General features: G+C 54.5%; 1 protein-coding gene across 2 annotated transcripts; it reads left to right on the forward strand.

Annotated features, from left to right (window-relative positions):
- Positions 1-3,178: 3,178 nt before the first annotated feature.
- On the forward strand, positions 3,179-8,418 carry Irf2bp2 (interferon regulatory factor 2 binding protein 2). Of its 2 annotated transcripts, none has more exons than XM_041649735.1 (2): positions 3,179-4,410; positions 4,944-8,418. In XM_041649735.1, exons 1-2 carry the CDS (start codon positions 3,420-3,422, stop codon positions 5,657-5,659), a joined length of 1,707 nt encoding a protein of 568 aa, XP_041505669.1. In that variant the 5' UTR covers positions 3,179-3,419; the 3' UTR covers positions 5,660-8,418. The 2 variants fall into 2 exon arrangements, with proteins under 2 accessions (XP_041505669.1, XP_041505670.1); XM_041649736.1 differs by having other exon boundaries at positions 3,179-4,362.
- Positions 8,419-10,006: the final 1,588 nt, after the last annotated feature.

The raw sequence follows: 10,006 nt of genomic DNA on the forward strand, positions 1-10,006 counted from the left end.
GGCTCAGCTCTTTCACCTGTGGAACTATGCATTAGAATCCCTTCCCAAACTGCTGTTCGTGTCTGTCAAACAGAATAGCATTTGGCCCCTAAACTGAGATCTCTATTTTAAAAGAAGAAAATCTTAGGAATGACAGCCAGGAAAACCGTTGCTCATCTGTCTCCACAGAGCCCCTCCCTGCAGAGGATTTTCCTTTAGTTCTTCAGACAAATCACAAGGTTCCAGCGTTCTGGTTAAGCACCCGTCTCAGCCCGCTGCATCTGCCTGCCTGTCCATTTAAGAATGCACACACACACACACACACACACACACACACACTTGCTGCAGCCAGTCTGGTAACCTTGACTCTGAGTAGCAAAGCTCATCCTGACTCTTCTGGGAGGACCCGGAGCCTTAAGCAAGAGGGCAGTCTACGTGACTAAAACATACCAACTTCCTCTTTCATAAGCCGTCACATGGTGAGCTACAATTACAATTCCTGCCTTGTCTGTGCGAATTGCAGACGCATTGCCTCACCCTAGAAACCCCGCTCCTGTGTGTGGAGGAGGCAGGCTGTAACTCCAGCAGCCACTTTGGACAGGATCCAGCTCCGGTCTGTGCCGGGAGGGAGGGCAGGCGGGTGGAAGACAGAAACAAAGCTATGTTTACTTAGCATACATCGATTAAGGGGAAAAAAAGAAAGAGAGAAAGAAAGAAACACTGCTCCAGAGTTACTTGAAAGGCCAGGCAGCATCAAAGGCTCTTGATACAGTATAAGGAATTGCCCTGGATCCAGAACTTGCTTTAACCCCGTGGATCCAGGTTTCTTTCTATGGTGGACAGCCCAGTCTGAAAAGGTCTTTCCGTTTTCCAGCAGGCAGGCATCTCTAGGGGGAAGTTCTAACAGCTGAGTTTCGACATGGTGTGAAATACAAAGGAAATGCCGGTCTTTTGGAGAAGTAAAGCTCCACTTAGCCTTTCTCAAGGCAGACACTGTACCTCAGTAATTCTATTTTGGGCGGTAGTGGCGGCTTTCCCTGGAGAGGGCATCGAGGGCCGCTGACAGGTGGAGCAAGAATAATCAGGCCACGCTCGGATGCAGAGTTCTGCTTTGTTTTAACGTTTCGGCGTCTGCCTAGTGGGTCATCTCCTAGTGCACTGAGATAACTCTGCAGTCAGGGCGGCTTCATCTCCACTCAGTATCTCCACGGGCAAGATCACGTGCTCAGATGAGTGGCACAGGGTCTTGGAAGAGAGTGACCAGATTGACAGGTCCTGGAGCAGGTGCCCAAACCAGCTGGCACCAGCTGCTTCTGGGAATGGATCCGGGTAGGCCCCATTCCAGCCTTGGAGAGGGCGAGGCCGGCTTATGACTGGAAGGGGAGATGGGGAGGCCCTAGACACAGGTGTACCTTCTCCGGAAAGCCCCGAGAGAGACGTTCAAGGTTAGCCCGTGGACGCCCTTGGCATCTGGCATTAAGCTTTCTGTGCCATCTCCAACAGGTTTATTCTTGTGCTCAAAGCAGTTCCCCGAGCCGCTTCTCTATGGGGCGTGTTTCCTCTTGTGGCTATTCTTTGAAGCAACCTGGCATTTTCAATAGCAGCAACTGGAGAGAAACGTCAGCTGGATTTTTTTCCCCTCCCTTTCCACCTTCCAATCCAGTTGTAGGAAAGATAATGTAATTAGTACCCTGTTCTTCCCACACTCAACCAGCTCATTCCAGTCCTGGGGAGAGAAGTGGGCCTGTGTTGTTCACCACAAAAGCGGCGCTTACACTAAGCCAACTGAGTGTGTAGGTCCCAAATGAGAGGGTCAGCCTGAGCGATCGACCACAGACTGCACACACCAATCCCTGCTCCCCATCAAAAGTGGACATCTCAGAGTTCCGTCCACTCTGGGCAGCCCGCACTGCCCACCTTGGAAGGGAGCAGGGAAGCGAAGCGGCCAAGCTCGTCTGCGCCCACTGGGCTAAGTCGGGTGGGACGACGGAGAGCCAGGTGCACCAGCCAGCCGAACGCCCCTGGCGCACAGCGGGGGTAGCCGGCGCCCGGGCCTGCCTACTCCAAGTTCGGCCCTGGTGGGGGGGTGCAGGGCCTACAAGCCAGAGTCCGGGGGCGGGGCTTGCGCAGTGACGCGGCGCGCTGCGGAGCCCTGGTCCCTGGAATGTGCACCAGCTCGGCTCGGCCTCAGGGCCCGCGGCGCTGGGCACGTCGGTGCGGAGACTGCGCAGTGGCGGCGTCCCTTGTCCACGTCACGCGCTTACCGCGCGGACCTACATAAGACGCTGGGGCGGCGGCGCCCAGGGCCCTGGTGAGCTTGAGTTGTGTACCCTCTCTTCGGTGCGCGCGCAAAGGAGGCCGGGTCTGCCTGAGCGAACCAGGCCGCCATCCGGAGTTTGTGAAACTTAAAGGGGCAGCGACCGTGTGTTGCTTCCTCGACCAAAGCAGGGCAGAGCGTGCTGATTGCGCGCGCGCGCGCTCAGCTTTGGCCAAGTGAGACTCAGAAAAAGTCCAAAGTACGCCTTGCTATGCTCGAAATCCCATGCCCGGGAAGCTGCCAATAAACAAACGACAAAGTGACATTGCGTGGAAAATAAAACAGTTTGCACGATTTAATCAAAAGGACACGGTCAAGGGGTGGGGCATCCTGGCTGGGTAGGCGGGGGTCGGGGACCCCCCACGGGTGAGCGCACACCTGCAGCGCCAAGGCCGCGCGAACCCGTGCGACGTTCCAGTCCCTGCGCGCACGCGATCGAGAGAGGGAAGAATCCAGGGCGGCGCGCGCGAGAGCGCGGAGGGAGGGCGGGCGCACGGAGCCGCGCGCGCCAGGGAGGGAGGGGGCCGCGCAGGCGCCGTGCGGAGCTGTCGAAGAATCAAGTCTGTAGAAGTGGAGCAGCCGCGGCGGTAGCAGCAGCGAGAGCAGCAACGCAGGAGCTGAGCTGCACCGGGTGTCGTGCAGCGGCCGCGCCGGGGCCTAGGACCGAGCTGCACGCCGCCGCCGCCGCGCGCGGCATGTCCCGCCGCTCGGGCTGAGCTGCCCCGGAGGCTGCCCCGCGTCCCCCGTCCCCTGCGCGGCTCTGCGCGCCCGGCGCCACCGCGACCTGCTGCGCTCGCGGCCCGTCTTCGCCCCGGTCTGGAGGCCCGAGCCCGCGGCCCCGGCCGAGCCGCCGCCCCCGCGCACGCCGCGCCGCCCCGCCGCCCGTGGGGACCTGCAGCCGCGCCCCGCCGCGCGCCCGCCGCCCCTCGTGCCCCGGGGGCGCCGTGCGGGCGCCGCGCCGGCCCGGGCTCTGCCGCCGCCGCCGCCTCGCTTGCGGCCGCCGCCGCCGCTAGTCGCGCAGACGCGGGCTTGGGCCGGCCGGCGCGCGCGCACGGGGCCCGTAGGGGGCGGCGGCGTCCCCTCCTCGCCCGGCTCCTCCTGCGGCGCAGCGGGCTGTGCGGACATGGCCGCGGCGGTGGCGGTGGCGGCCGCGTCCCGGCGCCAGTCGTGCTACCTGTGTGACCTGCCCCGCATGCCCTGGGCCATGATCTGGGACTTCACGGAGCCCGTGTGCCGTGGCTGCGTCAACTACGAGGGCGCCGACCGCGTGGAGTTCGTCATCGAGACGGCGCGCCAGCTGAAGCGTGCTCACGGTTGCTTCTCCGAGGGCCGCTCCCCGACCGGCGCGCAACCCTCGACCGCCAAGCCTCCGACGCTGTCGGCCAAGGACCTTCTGCTGCAGCCGCCGCCGCAGCTGGGCCACGCGGGCGCCGAGGCCGCGCGCGCTCAGGCCATGGAGCGCTACCCGCTGGCCCCGGATCGGGCCTCGCGCCTGGCCTCCGACTTCGGCACGCGTGCGGGTGCAGGCCTCCCGCAGTCGGCCGCGCCTCAGCCGGCGCCGGCCAACGGCATCCTGGTGCCCAACGGCTTCTCCAAGCTGGAGGAGCCGCCCGAGCTGAATCGCCAGAGCCCGAATCCGCGGCGGGCACACGCCGTGCCTCCCACCCTGGTGCCTCTGGTGAACGGCTCCGCCGCGCTGGGGCTGAGCGGCCGTGCCGCGGCCACCCTGGCCGCGGTGAGCGGGACATCGGGCCTGGGCGCCCAGCCCACCGAGCTGGGCACCCATAAACGACCGGCCTCGGTGTCGGGCGCTGCGGAGCACGAGGCGCGTGAGCCGAGCAAGGAGAAGGCGCAGCCCGCGCACCGGAGCCCGGCCGACAGCTTATCCGGCGCGCCCGGGGCGAGCGAGCTCGGCGCCGACGGTGCAGGCAAGGGTCGAGCACCCGGAGAGCAGGACTGGGCCAGCAGGCCTAAGACGGTGCGCGACACGCTACTGGCGCTGCACCAGCACGGCCACTCGGGGCCCTTCGAGAGCAAGTTCAAGAAGGAGCCGGCCCTGACTGCAGGCAGGTTGTTGGGTTTCGAGGCCAACGGGGCCAACGGGTCTAAAGCAGGTAGGGGCGGCTGTGGGGCGAGGGGAGAAGGGGTCGAGGGCGTGGAGGCTGGAGACAGTGAGCACGCGTGTGTGCTGAGGGAACCACTCTTGCACGGTTTTGCCTTAGCCCAGAAAAAACAAACAGCCAACTTCCTGGTCGGCCTAAGGCTGAACCAGTGCTGAGTGGCAACGTGGTTCCTTTGCTGAACCAGCACAACAGGGATGAGTCAGAGCGGGCTGATGGGCAGAGAGACACGGCGTTTTCCTTCCCCAGCACATTCTTGGATGGGAGCATGAGGGCAGCAGTCACCCTTTAACCTGCCGGGGACGTTAGCAGTCACATGTGCTGGTTCGGGGTTGGAACCTTTCAGGCAGGCTCGCATGACTTGGCTTCACTTGGAAGTGGTGTGCAGGCTCCAAGCCCCTTACTAGAGGGAGTGTTAGAAGCCGCGTGCAGAACTTTTGTACGAGGTGTGTTTTGGGAGAGGGGAAATGTCTCTATGGGTGCGTTTCCGTTAATTTTCCTTTTCTTCCATGCCTGTCTCTATCCAGTTGCAAGAACAGCAAGGAAAAGGAAGCCTTCTCCAGAACCGGAAGGGGAAGTCGGGCCCCCTAAGATCAATGGCGAGGCTCAGCCTTGGCTGTCCACTTCCACAGAAGGGCTCAAGATCCCCATCACCCCTACATCCTCCTTTGTGTCTCCACCACCCCCTACTGCCTCTCCTCATTCCAACCGGACCACACCGCCTGAAGCGGCTCAGAACGGCCAGTCCCCCATGGCAGCCCTGATTTTAGTAGCAGACAATGCGGGGGGCAGTCACGCCTCGAAAGATGCCACCCAGGTTCACTCCACCACCCGGAGGAACAGCAGCAGCCCTTCCTCTCCCTCCTCTATGAACCAAAGAAGGCTGGGCCCCAGAGAGGTGGGGGGCCAGGCCACTGGCAGCGCAGGAGGACTGGAGCCGGTGCACCCTGCCAGCCTCCCAGACTCCTCTCTGGCAGCCAGCGCCCCCCTGTGCTGCACCCTCTGCCACGAGCGGCTGGAGGATACCCACTTTGTGCAGTGCCCGTCTGTCCCTTCGCACAAGTTCTGTTTCCCTTGCTCCAGACAAAGCATTAAACAGCAGGGCGCTAGTGGAGAGGTCTATTGTCCAAGCGGGGAGAAGTGCCCTCTGGTGGGCTCCAATGTCCCCTGGGCCTTCATGCAAGGAGAGATTGCCACCATCCTCGCTGGAGACGTGAAAGTGAAGAAAGAGAGAGACTCGTGACTTTCTGCCATCAGGAAAGCCCACGGTTACCCTTAAACTTCTTGAACTGTATATAAATCTCCATATATATATATATAAATATATATATCCAAGACAAGGGAAATGTAGACTTCATAAACATGGCTGTATAATTTTGATTTTTTTTGAATACATTGTGTTTATATTTTTTTTGACGACAAAAGGTATGTACTTTAAAAGGCATTTTCTTCTTTTGTTAACGTTATTAGGCTGTCTGCTTGACTCTCCTGGTGACAGTTGCCGTTCTATGTAGGCTGCGACTTGGCTGCTTTTTTTTTGTTTTTGTTTTTTTTTTTTAAAGAGCACTTGGCAAACAAATGCTTCTAGCCGTATTTGTATGCACTTATTTTAAAAGAGAAAAAAAAAAGCCAAATACATTTTTCTGACGTTGTAAGATTGCCTTACTGTCTTGTCATTCCTCATTGCTGGCCCCTTGCAGGCTGGAGGTCAGTTGGAGAAGGAAGGGAGTGAGAAAAAAGAGGGCACCTTTTACCAGAAAGGCATGCCCCTTGGAGATGCCACCCACGTCGCAGGTCCTCTCGGTGGGGAAGTGGGGTGCGAATCCTGTCTTGTTGATGGTTCGGTTCTTGCAATATTGATAGTCACAGGTGCTGCTTGAAATGTCTGCAGGATTGTGTTTGGGAGGTTTTCGGTTTGTTTGTTTGTTTTTACTGAAGGCAGGTTGACCCCTGTTCACTCTGCCCACGTGACCAGCTGTAAGCTCTCAAGGCTGCGTGCTCCTCGGTTGCCCCACTGTTGTTTTCCAGCTGTAGGAAGAGTTGCCTGGTAAAGGGTGGTGTGCAAAGATGGCCTTGCTGCTGCTGATCTGCAGCCATGCAGCCTTTCCCAGCATGCCAGAGCCCTTGATGGCTGCAGGCCAGGTGAACTCGTGGGATCGGTTTCACTGCTGTTCTGTGTTCTGGTTTGTTCCTTTCGTTTACCTGTCCTGTTCTTGCGGCCATTGCTGTTGTCACGAGACCTACACCGGTTTGTACTGGGTGCTTAGTGCGGTGTGTGCATTGACAGGGGCCTGTGGGCGTAGATCAGTGGGGGAGCCTGCAGTTTCCTCCTTAGGTCTGTCTGAAGTACTTAAGTCACTAGAACTGTTCTGGAAGAAGGATAAACTGGGGAAAGCTACCAACAGGAAGGGTTTTTACGTGAGCAAGCCCCACTTCTCCCACTATTCTCAAAGCCTTTTGTAAACTAATTTCTTTGATCACTGTTTGGCTCTGGTGAGGTGATTGTTTTTTGATGTAAACAACAACAGGTCATTAGTTGTTAGTAGTGGTCGTCCATTGGTGATGCTGGTTTTTGTGGGTTGGTTCCCCTCCCTTCTTTGTACTGTTTTGGTTTTAATGTCAACAGGAACACTACCCTCAACCCTAACACGCAGGTGTTTGTAACTTGGCCTTGTAGGCTCAATCATGGCTTCTAAGTCTACTATGATGTTTTTTTGGTTTTGTTTTGTTTTCTATTCTATTTTCATTTGAAAACAGGTTGTTAACCAGCTTGATCATTTCTAGTTACTTGGTCTTTTTCTTTTTAAAGGCAGTTTCTTTAGAAGTAGTCAAGTTACTAATGCTCAAAAACCAGTGACCCTGAACCAAATACAGTATTTCTTGTGTTTTTTTTGTGAGTGCGCCACGTCCTCCAGGTTCTTGTTACCAGTCATTGTGATGTTACACAGGCTTGCATGGTAGACCAGTTTGTCGTTACTGTGACTCAGATCCGACTGGTCTCTGAGGCAGATGTACACACACACACACACACACGTCAGTTCATCTGCCCGTAAAGACGTTTGTGAAGGACCCGACTATTATGGTCTGTAGTATAAATGTGTCTCTAAGCACTTTATTATAAACTGGAATTTGACCTCATCGATGTTACAACTAGATTAGTCATTTGACCTAATTTGCCGCGGCTGTCTGTATCTTTTGCAATCTCAATGCAGATAAGCTCTCCAAAAACATGAATAAAGAACCATCCTGCCGAATGGGGGAAGTCTGTCCAGCTGCGGAAGAAGCCACCTGTGGTTTCTGTGCTCCCTGGCAAAGGAGACAAAACTTGACCTGTTTTAAAGGGGGTGCACTTTGAGATTAAGGGCCTGTGTGCATCTGCCCGGCCTGGGGTGGCCTTCAGAAGACTGTGTAGCCAGAGTGTTGTCCTGGAGAGGGTGGGGTGGGGTGGGGGGAGTCTTTCTCTGGCCTACTCACAAACCGTTCACTTGGGGACCTGGGATGATCTTTCCTCGTCCTGGATGACATTGTGTATGTTGTCCACAGCTGGATAGATGATGTCAGAGTCCCAGCACTATTCCAGCCTTGATTTTCATGCTCAGAATATTAGGGGATGGGCTGGCAGCAGGCCCTCTTTGCTTTAACAAATTAGAGAATTTAACAGATCTGGTTAGTGTCTTTCATGTGGCCTCACTCTGAAGTTACGAGAACGTACACACGGTTTACAGCTTTTCTATATATTCTTTCCTGGCCACCAAGTATTTTGAACGTGTGCCACCTCTTAACCTTTACTCTTTTTTTTTTCTTTTTTTTTTAAGTTGAAGGTGATAATTTTTCTATATATGATGAAACTCATGTCTACTGAAATAAGTGTAATCTTAGCTATCAACATTATATTTTAAAACCATGCTATGGAAATATCACCTGTGTTCTGTCATGTGTCAGATTTACAGTACTTTTTTTTTTCTTTTAGCATTAAATAAAAATAAAATTGGGAGCACTGAACGTTTTCCAAGGCCTTTTTTAATTTTTTAAACCAAGAGTAGGGTGGCTGTCAGTACTCGCTAGACTGAAGGACACATGGAGCTGCGGTTGGGTTGCTGGAGAGTGAGGTGAAAGAGAAAGAAGCCAGGGAGAGGACAGTGGGAGGGGCACAGCTGAGCAGAGGTCATCTGGGAAGCACCTGCTTTATGACTGGCTGGAGAGCCTGCCACTCTCCAGGAGGGGTTGGATGGAGCAGACGCCAAGGACACTGACCTGTCTGTCTCCACCTGGATCTGCCCTTTGAAGAGTTTTGTGAGAACCACCATCTTGGGTCATAGAGAGCACCCTGACAGTGGGGTTGGGGTCTGCATCTGGGAAAGCCGTGGAGTGGAGTGGGAGGTCCAGCCTCTTGGGAAGCCCCAGGTGTGTTTAACTGGCGCCCATCTCCAGGCAGTATGGAATTCCCACAGGGCACACGTTTTGATCTCTTGACCTGTGACTGGGAAGCCTCCTGCCATAGGAAGTTCAAGGCTAGACTATACAAAGGTGTACATCTTAAGATGACATCAGCAACATCTTGGGGGAGGGAGTCTTACATATTTTTAATTTTTGCCACTAGTACTTCACCGGATGTATTTTTTTTTTCAAAAACAGTAAAAGTGACTTCTTCATTTAATGATGAGGTCAATAGCAAGGTTAAACTTGGCTTTGTTTTTCTTTGAAATGCTAGTGACACTCTTGCAGAAGTCACTTAACAATCTTCTAGAAGCACCTTCCATGGACAAATGTCAAGGATCACATCCAGTGTTTTCAGTTAACTTAGATTCTTGATATGGGAAGGAAGAAGAGTTTAAAGAATTTGGGAATCCTAGTTCTGAGACACATGTCCATTACTTGGTCTTTTTGCATATGATTTATAAACATTTTTATTTGATCAGTGAAGAGTGAAGTGCCCGTCTTCCTGATGACTAAGTATGCATGGAATCCTTGAACGTTGAGTTTGGGTAGCTACCATTTGTCCCAAGTCACCCTCGTCAGCTTGCCTTCTGTTCATAGGAAACGAGAAGACATGCCCTTCCTTGGTCATAGGCCAAGGCCAGACGCTCTGTGAAGGGAATTCATACCCATTTCATCATCTAGGGTTCTAGATCCAGGACTGAGGTTAACACTGTGCTACTGCTTAGGCCCACGGGAGCAGAATTACGTAGGAAGTACAAACAGAAATGCAAGGTTCCTAGACTGTCAACCATGTACGTCCCTCCTTCCTGTGTCTGGGGGCAGCCTGCACTTCAGCCTAGCTAAACCCCTTCCGTTGAGACACAAAAATAAAACGTAGTTTATAATTTCGGAAAGAGGAAGTTGGAAACGACTGGGCTTATGGATTAGCAATGGATATCTCTGAACCCCCAGGTAAATTCATACTTGGTATTACACTCCCCTGCTGATCACGATTGAAAACGCACGGGCTGAAGGAGTCCGTGGTGGTGGAGTGCTTGCCTGACGAGCACAAGGCCCTGGGTTTTAACTTTTTAACCCATCAATATGTCAACCTGATTAAAGACCACTTCCCTTTGATTTATTACAGCTTTAAAAAAAAGATAAAATTGTA

The sequence above is a fragment of the Microtus oregoni genome, unplaced genomic scaffold (assembly GCF_018167655.1).
Source record: "Microtus oregoni isolate MIOR12 unplaced genomic scaffold, Mior012 000004F_ref0000308, whole genome shotgun sequence".
NCBI classification, from domain to species: domain Eukaryota; kingdom Metazoa; phylum Chordata; class Mammalia; order Rodentia; family Cricetidae; genus Microtus; species Microtus oregoni.